The 17,328-nt window shown below is 37.0% G+C and overlaps 1 protein-coding gene and 1 long non-coding RNA gene across 6 annotated transcripts in view; one reads left to right on the top strand and one right to left on the bottom strand.

Moving 5' to 3' along the window:
* Positions 1-2,756, top strand: part of oxnad1 (oxidoreductase NAD-binding domain containing 1) — a 40,367-nt gene extending 37,611 nt beyond the window's left edge. For 4 of the 5 annotated variants that reach the window (XM_069912891.1, XM_069912876.1, XM_069912886.1 and 1 more), the window contains 2 exons: positions 286-394; positions 1,535-2,756. In XM_069912891.1, the coding sequence (XP_069768992.1) occupies positions 286-394; positions 1,535-1,686 (261 nt within the window). In that variant the 3' untranslated portion in view covers positions 1,687-2,756. The remainder of the gene's footprint in view (positions 1-285; positions 395-1,534) is intronic. The other variant, XR_011349493.1, reaches the window with a different exon arrangement.
* Positions 1-17,328, bottom strand: part of LOC138750771 (uncharacterized) — a 35,093-nt gene that overhangs the window by 7,408 nt on the left and 10,357 nt on the right. The window contains exon 2 of the long non-coding RNA XR_011349498.1: positions 12,227-12,314. This is a non-coding gene — a long non-coding RNA (uncharacterized lncRNA). The remainder of the gene's footprint in view (positions 1-12,226; positions 12,315-17,328) is intronic.

Genomic DNA, 17,328 nt, shown 5'->3' on the forward strand with positions numbered 1-17,328 from the left:
ACCTCCCCTTCTTTAACTTGGACTCTTCACATTTACTCATTCTCACAGCAAATACAAATGAGGAAAACTTTTTTCGAACCTCACCCATTCTGTTGCTCTAAATTTTCTTTATTGATTTTATGAAGTACACTTTGCATTTAAATTGACCCAGGGAGGTCCTTTTGTTTTTTTTTATTTTTCCCTTTTATCTGATTAATTAGCTTTTCTGGACACAAATTTCTCATTTCTACAGCAAGGTTTTTTAATCATTTATGCAACTAATGTTATGCACAACTTGTCTTCCAGAGAAACATCATACATCTAGCAAAAGAGTTTTCTGGAAAAATCAGCTGTCATTTTCATGTGACACAGCAAGCTTTGGAAATTCCTGGAGAAATACTGCCTTATGTAACTGGTAAGCCTCATAAAGATTGGGTCTTGTTAAATTTAATTTATAATTGGTTTTAACACTATTGCTGATTTCCATTCAGTTCAGAAAACAATAACTGTTTCCAAGCGATAACCTCCACCTTCAAATAGAAATGAAATATATGAATGGTTTGAAACATAAACAAAAAAAGGAAAAATGAGGAAAGGGAGCCATTATTCATTCTATTAAATCTATACATTTTTAACAGTCTCCTGCTAATTTGAGCAGAAATGAGTTTTATACATTTGAGTTGAAGGGAGGAGCTTGGTTTTGGGATGTGGGTATGAAGCATGGGATAGGTAATGAGGAAATGGAGGTCTTTTTGTCACTCTTGGCTTAATATTTTACTTATTTCTGGGTTTAAATGCTCCTCCAGGATTTCAGCATATAACTGAGACAAATTTTGCTGTATTCTGAGGGCATACTGCTGTGTTAAAAGCAATACCACATAAAAGTTGACCCCTTTAGTTTTGGCCCCGGCCTCCTATCCAGCGGAGTTCCTGACACCTCAGCCGCGAACCCTCCCCTCAGCCACCTGCCCATCCAAGCTCCTGACGCCCCAACTTTGGATTTTCAACCTGGTCCTGGCTGTCTGCCCACCCGAGCTCCCAATGCCTCGAACAACGTAGGTACATACCACGATCGAAAGTAGTATGTGTGTAATAGTCGACCTAAATTTACTCTAAAAATTCGTCCACAAAATTTGACTATTACACACGTATATATAGTATTGGCTTGTTGAAGAAAAATTCTGATGATGCATAGAATCTCATGATACTTCTGATTAGAAGTGGGAGTTGTTCCTGATGTATGTAAACACCATAAATGTATTTTTTATCTCGTCATTGTGTTTAGAACCAATATTGCCTGCAAATTGTCACATTAAAATTGTATATTTAATTAAAATATTTAATTGGGTGTACTATCATTTTAGATATTCCAGGGTTGTGAATTTTGCAGTAGGAATGTATTTTGCATTGAGCTTTTAATTTATAAATGCTGTTCTCCACCTTTATCATGTGTTAATGACCACAGCCAAAATGAGTTCTAGTACATTTGTTTGTAAGAGAAAATGTGGTTCAGAATATAGTTCTTTTGTAATTTTAATGTTCATTTTTATTTTAGTTGGAAGAATATCTGAAGATGATCTGGCACACGTGGGAAAGGATAATCTCTGCTATATTTGTGGTCCACCTCCAATGATAGAGTCTGTTTCTCAACAGCTGGAAAAGCTTGGTGTTCCTAAAGAAAGTCTAATTTTTGAGAAGTGGTGGTAGTGAGAATTTAAAAAGGCACAAATGGTCTTATTCCAGCAATCTGGCAGCATTTTGTTACTTTGATACTCCACATTTCTTCTCAGGTAGCATGTTCTTGGGATTTATTCCATGAAATCCTAACGTACTACATTCAAGTTTATTTTTCATTCTTTTCAGAACCAACTGTGGAAAAACAATAATTTTATTTCTGCATTGCTTTGGCAGGCTGTTGAAACTTAAACTGCCACCATTAACTTCATATCAATGCATTTTCTTTTGTGGACAACATTATTGTCAAGGAGTGAAACACAAAAGTCAGCAGATTCCATTCTAACCCAGAAATGTAAAATAGCGCGAGTTACATTGGATGATGTTATTCAGGTTGCACATCATGAATAATTCCAGCAAAATAACAGTGTCCAGCAATTCTTTTGTATGAATGCTTTTTAATATTGAATGATAAATGTATATAAAGTCATAAAAGATTTACAACACAGAGAGATAGCATTCAGCCTATCATGTGTGTGCTCTGGAAAAAGTTACTAAGTCTAGTTTTGCCTTACAATTACATAGAAATTTGCAATTTTAGTTACAAAACCAATATTTTCACATTTCTTTAAATTCCAACATTAATTTTGCAATGATGATTAAATATGGTTTTATTCTGAGTATGAATTAGTTGTGTGAGGTATTACTTTTTTTTAAGTAAAATAATAATAGCAGCTAGTGTCTCATCAGATTGCACCAGCATAATTCAGTAGCTGAAGCTGTGATTCATGCTTTTCAAACTTCCTTTGATACAGTCACTGGTACAAATATCTTGCACGGTCTTTTAAATAGACCAATATGATTTGCATCTTGGATGTATCTGCACAATTATTGTACAAGAAACAGTATAATATTTAAGTTATTTTATTAATTGTATTTGCCATTCAATGTTATTTCCCTTTGAATGTGATATATACATTAAAAATACTGACAGTTTCTGTGATCATCGACAACTGCAAGGTCAAAAGGGGTAGATCTTTGGCAAAATTAAAATCATATCCTGTGCCTCTTATCAGCTATAATAAATAATTTAGGCTGACTTATTTTTTGACTTTGTTTTTCATTCATTTCACTCGATGCATAATGAATATGAAGCTGATCCAGAAAGGAAAATCCAGTAAAGACGTCCTTTTAGCTATTCCTTCATCAGGGTATGAAAAAAATGTAGCCAGGCACCTACATTTGTTGCCCATGTTGTTCGAGTGCATACCCACACTTTTTCCATACCTTGATGAAGGGCTCAAGCCCAAAACGTTTGTTATGTATTTTTTTGGGTAATTTTTTATTTATTGCACTATGAACCATATCAACAACAATATATACAAATGTTCTTCATTAAATATAAACAGTGACATTTTTAAAAAGATTTGTTATGTATCTTTATCGTTGCAATATAAAGTACACTTTTTGACCAGGTGAGTTTCTCAATATAAAGTACACTTTTTGACCAGGTGAGTTTCTCAATATAAAGTACACTTTTTGACCAGGTGAGTTTCTCAATATAAAGTACACTTTTTGACCAGGTGAGTTTCTCAATATAAAGTACACTTTTTGACCAGGTGAGTTTCTCCAACATTGTTTTTATTTATTGTCATGAGCATGTGTCACAAAATTTATTATTTTTCCAGCAACGTGGCTGAAGCAAAATTTCTGTAAATTAGATTTTTTTAAAATAAATTGGTCCAAAAGAAGAAAAAGTGAGGTGGTGTCTGTGGTTCGTTGTCCATTCAGAAATCTGATGGCAGAAGGGAAGAAGCTGTTTCTGTATCATTGGGTGTTCATCTTCAGGCTCCAATATCTCCTTCCTGATGAAAGCAGTGAGAAGAGGCAAGGCCTGGGTGATGAGGGTTGTTGATGCTAGAAGCTGATTTCTTGAGACACCACCTCTTGTAGATGTCTTTAATGGAGTGAAGGCTGTGTTCACAACTCTCTGTAGTCTTATCCTGTCCTCTGCAATTGCACCTCCATGCCAGACAGTGATGGAAACGGTCAGTATGCTCTCCACAGTACACTTGTAGAAATTTGCAAGAGTCATTGGTGACATACCAAACTCCTAACATATAGCCACTGGTGAGCCTTGTTTGTGATAATATTGGCACGGAGGCCCCAGGATAGATCTTCAGAGATGTTGATACCCAGGAATTTGCATAACCCTGTGTTCTCCTGATTTCTCCCTCCTGAAGTCCTTAGTTTACTGACATTGAGTACAGGGTTGTTGATGTGGCACCACTCAATCAGCTGATTTATCTCGCTCCTGTATACTTCCTTGATGTCACCTGTGATTCTGCTGACAACCGTGGTGTCACTGCCAAATTTTTTAATGCATTTGAATTGAGCCTAGCCACACAGTCGTAGGTGTAGAGCAATGAGTAAGCACTCATCCTGAGGTGTGTCTGTTGATTGTCAGTGAGGAAGAGATATTGTTTCTGATTCATGCTGGCTTGTCTTCTGATGAGGAAGTCAGTCAAGGATCCTATAAATGAATGACATTAAAAGACATGTACAAGATGATAAATATTAAGTTGTCCTAGGGCAAAAATATGGCTCACAATAGTGCAGTCATTCATGATTAGTATACTAAAGGGAGATACAAGGATCTGATAGCTGATGGAAATAAACTGTTCTTGAACCCATAGGTGTTGGTTTTCAGGTTTCTGTACTTTCTGCCAAAGGTAACAGTGAGAAGAGGTTGTTGCTAGAGTGGTAAGGGTCCCTTATGATGTTGGCTGCCTTCTTGAAGTCGTGTCTCACATAGTTGCAACATATGAGTTGTTCGAGCCTATGATGGACCTGGCTATATTTGCAGCCTTCTAAACTCCTGGGTCCTTGTATTATCAAGCCATTGTTCCTCTACCTCCTTCCAAAAATCAACAATCACTTCCTTGGTGATATTAAGAGCAAATTGTTTTTCTGGCACCACCCAACCAGATGCTTGATGTCCAACCTGCATTCTAGCTCATTTCCAGTTCCAACAACAATGGTGTCATCAGTGAGTTGCAACTGAACTTGGCTACACAATCATGGGTGTAGAAGGATCAGAGTAGGGGACTAAGCACACAGCCTTTCGATCAGCCTAGTGGTGATGTTGCTGATCTGAATTGACTAGAGTCTGCTGATCTGGAAGTACAGGATCCAGTTGCAGAAGAATGAATCCTTTAGCTTGGTCATAAATATTGCTCACCTGATGGTGTTGAACACCGCATTCTCGTCAGTGGCTTGATGTCCAGTTGATCTAACAGAGAACCAGTATGATGGCATCTGCTGTTGACCTTTTGTGACAATAAGCAAATTGGAGTGAGTCCAGGTCCTGATGTAGAAGTTGTTTCTTCACATAACCAACCTCACAAAGCACTTCATCGTAGTAGAAGTCTGGCATGGGTCAATAGTTGTTGAAGCAGGTCACCTTGCTCCTCTTGGATACCAGAATGATGGATGCTCTTTTGAAATAAGTGGAAATTTCTAACTAATATAGTGAGAAGTTGAAAATGTCTGCAAAAACTCCAGCTAGTTTGTTTCCACAGGTTTTAAGGATGCAGCCAGATACACTGTCTGGACTGAACTCTTTCTGAGGATTTTCCCTACTGAAAATTCTGTTCACATCAGCCTCTAAGACTGGAAGCCCGGAGTCAGCAGGGACTGCGGGATTTCGCAAAGGTTTTTAATACTTTTCTCTTTTGATGTGAAGGCATTAAGATTGTCTGCAAGAGATGCACTACAATTGGTGACATTGCCTTGTTTGCCCTTCAAGGATGTAATGGTGTGCACGCCCTGTCACAGCTGTCAAATGTTTGAGACACCAGCTTGGTCTGTAATTGTCTCTGACCATTTACAGTAATATCTACATTCTCATAAATGTCCTCCAGATTCTACCACTCCCTTCACACTAGGCCAATATACTTTGGTCTGTTAACCTGCCGATTTGCGCAATTGGGATGTGGGAAGAAACTGAAGTACCTGGATGAAACTCATTTGGTAACAGGGTGAATATGCCAACTCCACAAAGCACAAGAGATGAGGTTGAACCCATGTCTCTGGCACCATATAAGGTAGCAGCTCAACTAGCTGCACTACCATGCCACTGATCTAGGTGTCACTGCAAAGCCAGCATTTGTTATGAAAGCTCAGCAGTCCTTTCAGTGAAGTTACTCAGTGCTATTGGTTGGTGAGTTCCAGGAATTGACCTCAGCTTCTGGAGAACCATTTCCTAATTTAAAAATAGGAAGCTGTCTGATAATGTATGCAAGTAAAACTTTCAGGTTGTTATAAAATAATTTTCCTGCAAAGTGTGCTGTAACATTCTATCCTTGAAATACAAGTTGTATTATTGAAATACAAGCTGCAGGAGATGTGAGAGGAAGAAAACATGGGTATGCATTAAAGCCCTCTTCCAAATACTTCTGCAATTTGACTTGTTTCTTTCCCCCTTAACTGCACTGTTGTTGGGGGAAGTCACGTGATGGAGTAGTGGCCGGACGGTGAACTCCAGCCCTCTCCAGAAAAGTTGAAAAAAATAAAGGAAAGCACAAAGGCACAAAAATAAAAATTAAAGTAAAGTGAATATAAAGATGGAAAGAAGATGGTGACGAAAAAAGAAAAGTCGAAACCAACGGTAAGAAGAGAGGAAGAGAAGACAACGGAAGAAGAAGGCCTTACCTGTTCAAAGAGGCCCGCGGTGGAGAGAGAAGCCCACTCCCTCAGGTCGGTAGAAAGTGGACTACAAAAATGGCTCGCTGAGCCGAGTAAAAGTGCGCAACTGCGCATGCAAAAAAACACACCGACGGGAGGGGCGACCAGCTGGGGAGTCGATCTCCACAGCCGGCAATGACAGCTACAGAATAGCAGCAGCAAGAGGAGAACATAGAAGACAACGAAAACAGAAAGAAGAGAAGAAAAAGAAAACAAAGAAACAACAGATGGCCAACCCAGAGGAAGAGGAAGAGTACAGTGAAATGGAGGAAGAAGGGAAAGGCAAGACAATGGATATATTTTCTCTTATTAAAGAATACATGGATTCATTTAAAGAATGGCAAGCACAAGAATTTAGTGATTTAAGAAGAAGAATAAACAGTACAGAAGAGAAAGTGAGTAAAATAGATATGACCATAACAGAAACAGGAAAAAGAATGGACAAGGTGGAAGAACGAGAAGCAGCAGTAGAAATGGAGGTAGAGGACTTAAAAAATAAATTAGAGGAATCTAATAAAAAAGTTAAAGAGACACAAGAGCTGTTAGCTCAGAAAATAGATATAATGGAAAATTATAACAGAAGAAATAACATAAAGATAGTGGGCCTTAAGGAAGATGAAGAAGGCAAGAATATGAGAGAGTTTATAAAAGATTGGATCCCCAGGATCTTAGCATGTCCAGAACTACAGCAAGAAATGGAAATAGAAAGGGCACATAGAGCATTAGCCTTTAAACCACAACCACAACAAAAGCCAAGATCCATTTTAGTAAAATTCCTAAGATATACTACAAGAGAAAAGGTACTGGAGAAAACAATGGAGAAAGTAAGAGAGGACAACAAGCCACTGGAGTACAAAGGGCAAAATTTTTTTATTTATCCAGATATAAGTTTTGAACTCCTGAAGAAGAGAAAGGAGTTCAATACAGCAAAGGCGATTTTATGGAAGAAAGGGTATAAATTTATACTAAAGCATCCAGCGGTATTGAAAATATTTATTCCAGGACAGCAAAACAGACTATTCTCGGATCCTGAGGAAGCACGAAAATTTACAGAACAATTACAAAATAGACTGAGAGATGAAGATGTGTAATGAGAGTACAAAAGACTGCGAACTAAAAAGACGTGTGTATAGGACTATATATATATATAATGCATATATTACATAAGTGTATGTGCATTTAAAAGAAAATATATAGTGTATAGAGAAGAATTATTGAGGGGAAAAAAGGGGAAGAGAGGAGTAAAGAGGGAATTTAGAGAGTGACCTTTGTTGTATATAAAAATTGAAATCTTCTGGGGGGGCTGGGTAGGGAGAAATTACGGTCACTGCAAAATCAGTTGACGCGAGTGAATTCGCAAATCCAAATGGAGAGGGGAGATGTGGTTGCCCGACAAGGGATAATGGGCAACTCAGGAAGGGGAGGGGACAATGGGGTTAAAGAAATATTAGGTAGGAGAATAAGGGGAATGTTTGATGTGTTAAAAATGTTGTCTTATAAACTGTTCAAAGAAAGAAAGCAGAAATGGATGAGAAGGAAAGGTGATGATGAGGAAACGGAAGGGAAAGATAAACAAAGTATAAAATGGCTACATTAAACTATATGACCTTAAATATTAATGGAATACATAACCAAATCAAAAGGAAGAAACTGCTAAATTTACTGAAAAAAGAAAAAATTGATATTGCATTTGTGCAAGAAACACACTTAACTGAAGTGGAGCACAAGAAATTAAAGAGAGATTGGATAGGACATGTAACGGCAATGTCATATAACTCAAAAGCTAGAGGAGTGACTATATTAATCAGTAAAAATGTACCAATTAAAATAGAAGAGGAAATAATAGATCCAGCAGGAAGATATGTAATGATAAAATGTCAGATATATTCGGAGTTTTGGAATTTACTTAATATATATTCGCCTAATGAAGAAGATCAAAAATTTATGCAGGATATTTTTCTGAAGATAGCAGATACGCAAGGGAATATATTAATAGGAGGGGATTTCAATCTCAATTTAGATTCAAACATAGATAAAACCGGGAAAAAAATTAACAAAGAATAAAGTAACCAAATTTATAATTAAATCGATGCAAGAAATGCAACTTTTGGATATATGGAGGAAACAACACCCAAAGGAAAAGGAATATTCATATTATTCGGATAGACATAAAACATATTCAAGAATAGATTTATTCCTGTTATCAGCTTGTATACAAGATAGAGTTAGGAAAACAGAATATAAAGCTAGAATATTATCGGACCATTCACCCTTGATATTGACAATAGAGTTAGAGGATATCCCTCCAAAAATGTATAGATGGAGATTAAACCCCATGCTACTTAAAAGACAGGATTTTAGAGAATTCATAGAAAGACAAATTAAAATGTATTTTGAAATAAATACGGAATCAGTGAAGGATAAGTTTATATTATGGGATGCAATGAAAGCGTTCATCAGAGGGCAAATAATAAATTACATAACTAAGATGAAGAAGGATTACAATCAGGAAACAGAACAGCTGGAAAAGGAAATAGCAGATATAGAGAAAGAATTAGCAAGGAAGGAAGACACTACTAAAAGAAGGGAATTGGTAGATAAAAAAATAATATATGAAACATTTCAAACATATAAGGTAGAGAAAAATATGAAGACAAAGCAGAACTATTATGAACAAGGAGAAAAAACGCACAAAATTCTAGCGTGGCAGCTTAAGACAGAACAAACTAAAAGAATGGTATTGGCATCAAGGAAAAAAGACAAACAGATCACATATAATCCAACGGAAATTAATGAAAATTTCAGAGAATTCTACGAACAATTATACCAAACTGAAAACGAAGGGAAAGAAGGCAAAATAGATGAATTCTTAACTAAAATTGAACTACTGAAATTACAAACAGAGGAACAAAATAAATTAATAGAACCATTGGAAATGGTAGAAATACAAGAGACAATAAAAAATCTGCCGAATAATAAAACACCAGGAGAGGATGGTCTCCCAATAGAATTCTATAAAACATTTAAAGATTTATTAATTCCTCCCCTCCTGGAAGTAATCAACCAGATTGATAAAACACAAAGCTTACCAGATTCATGCAAAACAGCAATAATTACAGTAATACCAAAGGCAGGGAAAGATCCACTTGCACCAGCATCATATCGACCAATATCTCTACTTAACACAGATTACAAGATAATAGCTAAATTATTAGCAAACAGATTAGCTGACTATGTACCAAAAATAGTAAGTCTAGACCAAACTGGATTCATAAAAAAAAGACGAACAACAGATAATATTTTTAAGTTTATTAACTTAATTCATGCATAGAAGGAAATAAAACTCCAACAGTAGCGGTTGCTTTAGACGCAGAGAAGGCCTTCGACAGAGTAGAATGGAATTATTTATTCAAGGTACTACAAAAATTTAGTTTACCAGAGAAATATATTAATTGGATTAAAGCATTATATAAGGGGCCATTGGCAAGAGTGACAGTAAATGGATATGTATCAAAACATTTTAACTTAAGCAGATCAACAAGACAGGGATGCCCACTATCGCCCTTATTGTTCGCGTTAGCCATAGAACCACTTGCAGAACTGATAAGAACAGAAAATAAAATAAAAGGGATAAAAATAAAAGGCAAGGAATACAAAATCAGTTTATTTGCAGATGATGTTATAGTATACCTAACGGAACCAGAAACATCAATAAAAGAATTACATAAGAAATTGAAGGAGTATGGAGAAGTGTCGGGATACAAGATTAATGCAAATAAAAGTGAAGCAATGCCAATGAATAATGCGGATTTCTCAAAATTCAAGAAAGAATCACCGTTTAGATGGCAAATGCAAACAATACGATACCTAGGTATACAAATAAATAAAAACCTCAACCATCTATATAAACTTAATTATTATCCACTAATGAAAAAAATACAGGAAGATTTAGAGCATTGGAAAGACTTACCATTAACACTAATAGGAAGGATAAACTGTATTAAAATGAACATTTTTCCAAGGATACAATACCTATTTCAGGCACTGCCAATACACTTGACAGAAAAATTCTTTAAGGAGTTAAAGAAAATAATAAGGAAATTTTTATGGAAAGGGGGGAAACCGAGGATAGCACTAGATAAATTAACAGAATGGTATAGACAAGGAGGCTTACAACTGCCAAATTTTAAAAATTATTATAGAGCCGCACAATTAAGATATCTATCAGATTTTTACCAAACAAAAGAAAAGCAAGATTGGACTAGATTAGAGCTAGACAAAATAGGGGAGAAGATACCTGAACATATATTATATAAATGGGATGAAAAATTGGTAAAACATAGGAATTCTCCAGTATTGCACCATTTGCTTAATATTTGGAAGAAGATTCATGTAGAAAGAAATAAAACAAACTACCAATTATCAAAACTAATACTGACGCAAAATCAGCTCATCCCTTTTATGGTAGATAACCTGTCTTTTAGAGAATGGGAGAAAAAAGGGATTAAAAGAATAGAAAATTGTTTTTCAGGGAATAAATTATTATCCTTTGAACAAATGAAGGATAAATATAATATAACTCAAGATACTGTGCTGGCATATTACCAATTGAAATCCTATTTAAAGGATAAATTGGGAAGTAGTCTGAAGTTACCAGAAGGAAGCAATTTTGAATATCTGATTACAGACACAATGATAATTAAAAATTTTATAACAAACATGTATATCAAATTACAAGAAAAGGAGAATGAGGAAATAAATGATAAAACTAAACAAAAGTGGGATCAAGATCTAAACAGAAAGATAAAAAATGAAACATGGGAGAGGTTATGTTTAGGAACTATGAGAAATACAATAAATACGAGATTACGTATGATACAATATAATTGGATACATAGGTTATATATCACTCCTCAAAAGTTAAATAAATGGGATCCAACAGTATCTGACAGATGTTTTTGTTGTAAAAAAGAAATAGGAACAACAATTCATGCAATCTGGACTTGTGAAAAGGTGAAAAAATTTTGGGAAGATCTAAACCAGATATTAAATGAAATTACAGAAAGCAATATACCAAAAAACCCAGAGATCTACCTCCTAAGTAACATAAAAAATAAAGAATTTGGACTTGATTTGGAGGGTGTACAAAAAAGATTTGTTAAGATAGCCATAGCTGTAGCAAAAAAATGTATTATGTCAAACTGGAAATTAGAAGATAATTTGAAAATACAGCAATGGTATATAGAAATGAATAAATGTATTCCTTTAGAAAAAATAACATATAGTTTAAGAAATAATATAACATTATTTGAACAAACATGGGAGCCGTACATGGAATATAATAGAGAAAACGTACCGGGACATCTATCACCTAAAATGACAAAAGGAAAAGAGAATGGAAAGAATTGACTCAGTGGAAGTTTTTGTTCGTTAATGTTGAGTGACAACATTGATGGGTTTGATGTATCTTGGACTCAGAGTTTTGAATGGGTGGGGGGGAGGGGAGGAGGGAGGGGGGGGAGAAAACGACACTGTATATATTTGAAAGGAGAAATGTGTATATCTTGAATAATGTGATCTATAGTGTGAAAAATAAAAAAAATTAAAAAAACTGCACTGTTGTTTCTTTCCCCCTTAACTGTACTGTTGCAAAAAAGCTACATTTGTGCTTAATCAAAATTTAATTCTTTGTCTATCCTTCAATTCAGGAAGATGTTTGCTATCATGCTGCTACTGATTAATTTAACTGAGTTAATCCCGGTTACAAATTTCAACATAGAAGCAAAATACAACCAGGTGAGTAGGAAAAGATAAGAATTTCTACTACCTTTTCACGAGTGAAAAGTCATCATTTATAAATTTTGCTTGGTTCCAATATTGATTCCTCCTGCCTCACTGGGTTTATTTACATAAGCCTAATGGAACAAGACAAATATTATGATTAGACTTGCATGTATTTATTGCATCAACTGGCATATTCCTCTAAAAGTAAGAAATAAGGGATGTAGGTTCTAGCAGTCTGATATTTTTATACTATATTAACTTTTTACCTTTAGTTCAAGTTTATTATCATCTGACTGATATACCCAGTCTGACAAAACAGCATTTCTTTGGACCATGATGCACAAACACAATACATAATAATCACATATATACAGAAAGATATATTTTAAAATAAAAATAAATGAATATTTTGAGATGCTTTATTCAGATACTGTTCATCAATCTCACAGCCCACGGGAAGAAGTTATTTCCCAGCCTGGCAGTACCTTCTGTACCTTTTTGATGGCAGTGGAACAAAGGTAGTGTGCTAGATGGAAAAGGTCTTTAATAATTCTTTGAGTCCTATTTAAGCCAAGGTCCCCATATATCTCATCAATAGAAGAAAGGGATACCCCAGTGCTCTTCTTGGCCATTTTGATGATCCTCTGTATTGACTTTTGGTCTGATACTTTGCAGCTACTATATCATAATGATTCAGCTTGGCAGGACACTCTCCATTGTGCTCCTGTCAAAAGTTGTCAAGATGGGGGATGGTAACCTTGCCCTCCTCAAACTCATTGAATTCAGTTTGGCTTTCAACAATTATACCTCAAGAGGCTGGTGGATTGATTGTCATAGCTGGAACTCAATACCCCTCTCTGCAACTGGATTCTGGAGTTCTTGATTGAAAGACTGCAGTCAGGGTTAGGAGCATAACCTCAAGTCCCACCACGCTGAGCACTAGTGTATCTTAGGGCTTTGTGCTCACCCCGTTACTCATGCTTTGCCTTCCCTACTGATGAGGTGTTGAAGGTCCAAGATAGGTCGTCCTTTATATGCACACTAAGGAACTTTGGTTCTATCATGGAGACAGTGGAGAACACATCGATGTGGCATGGAGAATGGTGAACGTTTGTCCATCTGAAGTTACAATCATCTTTGTCTTGTCTACCTTGAGGCTCAGGTTGTTTTACACCATTTTGCGAGCTTTCCAGCCTCCTCTCTGTAAGATGAATCATCATTGCTGCCAATGAGGCCAATTCCTGTTCTATCATTTGCAACGATGATTCTGTTTGAACTGAATCTGGCTGTGCAGTCATGAGTCAGCAGCATGAACAGTAACGGGCTGAGCACAAAGCCCTAAGATACACCAGCGCCCAGTGTGGTGGGACTTGAGGTTATGCTCCTAACCCTGACTGCGGTCTTTCAATCAAGAACTCCAGAATCCAGTTGCAGAGAGGGGTATTGAGTTCCAGCTATGACAATCAATCCACCAGCCTCTTGAGGTATGATTGTTGAAAGCCAAGCTGAATTCAATGAGCAACAGCTTGGAATATGAGGCATCATTCTCGAGGTGGGTCCGGATAGAGTGGAGTGTCAAGCCATTGCATTGTCTGTGGATCGGTTTGGACGGGGACAATGGGCCCATTGTCACTGGAAGGGGTGATTTGATGCATTCCATGGCCAGTCACTCAAAGCACTTCATGATTGTAGAGGTCAGTCCCATTAGGCGGTAGTCATTTAGTGCAGTTATTCTCGTTCTCTTGGATAGCTCAAGCTATATGACTGAAATATACTACATATGATTTTGGTGTATATTTTCTGTTTTAAATTTAGTTTTTTCAATTGTGGAACATTTTGATGTGCATACAAGTATATGTATATTTGCTTCACTGGTGTATCTTGAGTCATTGTCTTGCAAACACCTTTTGAATGTTGAGCACCATCACACTGTGCACTGGTGTACCACAGGGCTGTGTGCGCAGTCTGCCCCTGTTCACACTACTGACCCATGACTGCATCGCCAGATCCAGCTCCAAAAATGTCACCAAGTTTGCAGATGACACAATAGTTGGCCTCGTCAGCAACAATAACGTGGACAAAATGAAGATGATTGTTGACTTCAGGAAGACCAGGAACAGCCACCCTCCACTACACTAACAGCTCTGTAATAGAGAGAGTGGAGAGCACCAGGTTCCTTGGAGTTCACTTAACTAATGACCTATCGTAGGCACTCAACATCTCGACAGGAAGGCACAACTGCAATTCCTGAGAAGAATGAAGTGGGCAAGGCTACCAGCCACCATTACTTCGGCCTTCTATAGGAGCTCTATGGAGGGTGTCCTGGCTGGCTGCATCAGTGTGGTAAGGTTGCTGCAGAGAAGTGGATCAGAGGTCAATCCACAGGACCATAAGAGTAGAAGAGAGGATTACAGGAATCTCCCTCTCCCCAATTGATGTGATCTACCGGGTTCATTGTCTGAAGAGGGCATGCAAAATCATCCTGCCCATACCATCTTTCAGCTGCTCCCACGGCAGTGAGAATGCTGAACAATCAAAAGAATACTAACCATCCAAAACTTTAATATTCATGAAACAATATTTATTTGCATTGATGAAATGCTTATCTTGCATATGTATTGTTTGTCTGTATATGTGTATGTATATATGTATATGTGTTATGTCTGGTTGTATATCTGCGTGCTTTGCACCAAGGATAAGAATGCTGTTTCATCGGGTTCTACTTGTAAAATCAGATGACAATAAACTTGACTTGAAATTTAAAAAGAGCTGAAAATATAAAGGAATTTATGCCATGAATAAAGACACAGAGGAGAAAAATTACTACTTTTTTTTGTATTAGGCCTTTATGTGAGGTTGAACAAATCATTACACCCTTAATAAATAGGAATAGCCTAACAAAAAATCTCAGAAACATTTCCATTGGGATTTGTTTTCATGTGAAGTTCACTGACTTGTATTAATCTGAATATTTATTTGATCTATGTAATTGCATAACAGGTAAAAAATAACTAGAGAGATTGCAGAGTGCTGTCATCTCATTCACCATTTCAGTTGGCTAGGTTCAGATTTTTTAAAATGAATATTGACAAGTTAACTCTGTTTTTCCATTTAAGTAGCTTTTGTAAAATGTAACCAGCAGGGTCTAAACTTGTGTAAACAAAAACACCAAAAGTTAAATATTTAAATGAATTACTTTTTAAAGCAATCAGAATTTTAGTAATTCCCAGAATCATCCAAGTTCGCGTCATTTGAACTATTGCCAATGTCAACACATCTTAAATGAGGAGCCCAAAGCTGCTCACAATGCTCCAAATGAGGTCTCACCTGTGCCTTTTAGAGCTTCAACATCATATCCCTGCTTTTATATTCTATTCCCCTTTAATGAATGCCAGCATTGCCTTTACCTTCGTCACCACCATCTCAACGTGCAAGCTTGCCTTCAGGCTATCCTGCCTGAGGACTCCCAAGTCCTTTTGCATCTGGGTATTTTCAATTTTCTCCACTTTTTGAAAATAGTCTGCCCATTAATTTTTTCCACCCAAGTGCATGACCCTACACTCTTTGACATCGTCTTTCATTTGCCACTTCTCGGCCCATTCTCCTAATCTGTCTTTCTTCACCCTTTGTGTTTCCTGCTCCCCACCTATGTTCATATCATCTGCAAACTTGGGCCACAAAGCCAGTCATTCCATTATCCAAATCATTAATATGCAACATAAAAAGAAGCGGCCCCAACACCGTCCCCTGTGGAACGCCACTAGAAACTGTCAGCCAATCAGAATATGATTGTTGTATTCCTATTCTCTGCTTTCTGCCAATCATCCAAATGCTCTACCTACAGAGTATAATTCCTGTTATACCATGGACTCTTGTGTGCCTCATGTGTGGCACCATGTTAAATGCCTTCTGAAAATCCACTGAATTTCCCTTATCCAGTCTGCTTGTCACTTCTTTAAAGAATTCCAGTATGTTTATCAAGCAAGATTTTCCCTTAAGGAAACCTTGCTGCCTTTGGCTTATCCTGTCATGTACCACCAATTACTCCAAAACCTCATGCTTAACAATCAATTCCATCTGCTGACATCAGGCTAACTGGTCTTTAATTTCCTTTTTGCTGGCTCCCTTCTGGAATTTTGCAATTTTCCAGTCTTCTAGGACTATGTCAGAGTCTATTGATTCCTGAAAGATCAATACCAATGCCTCCACAATCTCTGCCACTACCTCATTCAGGACCCGATGGTGCAATCCATCTGGTTGAGGAGACTTATCCACTCTCAGACTATTCGGCTTTTTGAGCACCTTCTCCCTTGAAATAGTAACTGCGCTCACTTCATCTTCCCTGATACCCTTCACTACCTGGCACACTGCTAAAGTCTTCCATCGCGAAGACTGATGCAAAATACTCATTAGGTTCCTCTGCCATGTCCTTGTCTCCCATTATTTCTCCAGCATCACTTTCTAGTGGCCTTGAAGAAGTTTTTTTGTATCCTCTTTGATATTATTTTGCTAGCCTACTTTCATACTTCATCTTTTCCCTCATGAGTTTTTAGTCACCTTCTGTAAGTTTTTAAAAATTTCCCAATCCTCCATCTTCCCACTCATATTTTGCTCTTTGTATGTCTTCTCTTTTTTTTTCATGTTGGCTTTGATTTCCCTTATCAGCCACAGTTGTGACATTTTTCCATGTGAATATTTCCTCCTTTCTGGCCTGTATTTATCCTGCACCTTCTTCATTTATTGCAGAAACTCTATCCATTGCTGCTCTGCGTCTTCCCTACTAGTGCTCCCTTCCAATCTACTGTCCAGTTCCTCTCTCATGCCATTGTAATTCCCTTTACTCCACTGAAATGCTGACACATCTGATTATATTTTCTACTTGTTAAATCTCAATTGAACTCGATCATATTGTGAACACTGCTCCCTAATGGTTCCTTTAAGCTCTCTAATCATCCATCTCTGGCGCATTAACAAGCTGCTGTAAAAAAAAAACACCTCATAGGCTTTCTACAATATCTCTTCCTTGAGATCCAGTCCCAACCTGGTTTTCCCAATCTACTTGCATGTTAAAATCCCCCATGACTACCATAACATTGCATTTCTGACACACCTTTTCAGTTTGCTGTTGTAATTTGCATGGAGGTC

This window comes from Narcine bancroftii, chromosome 1, assembly GCF_036971445.1.
Source record: "Narcine bancroftii isolate sNarBan1 chromosome 1, sNarBan1.hap1, whole genome shotgun sequence".
Classification (NCBI taxonomy): domain Eukaryota; kingdom Metazoa; phylum Chordata; class Chondrichthyes; order Torpediniformes; family Narcinidae; genus Narcine; species Narcine bancroftii.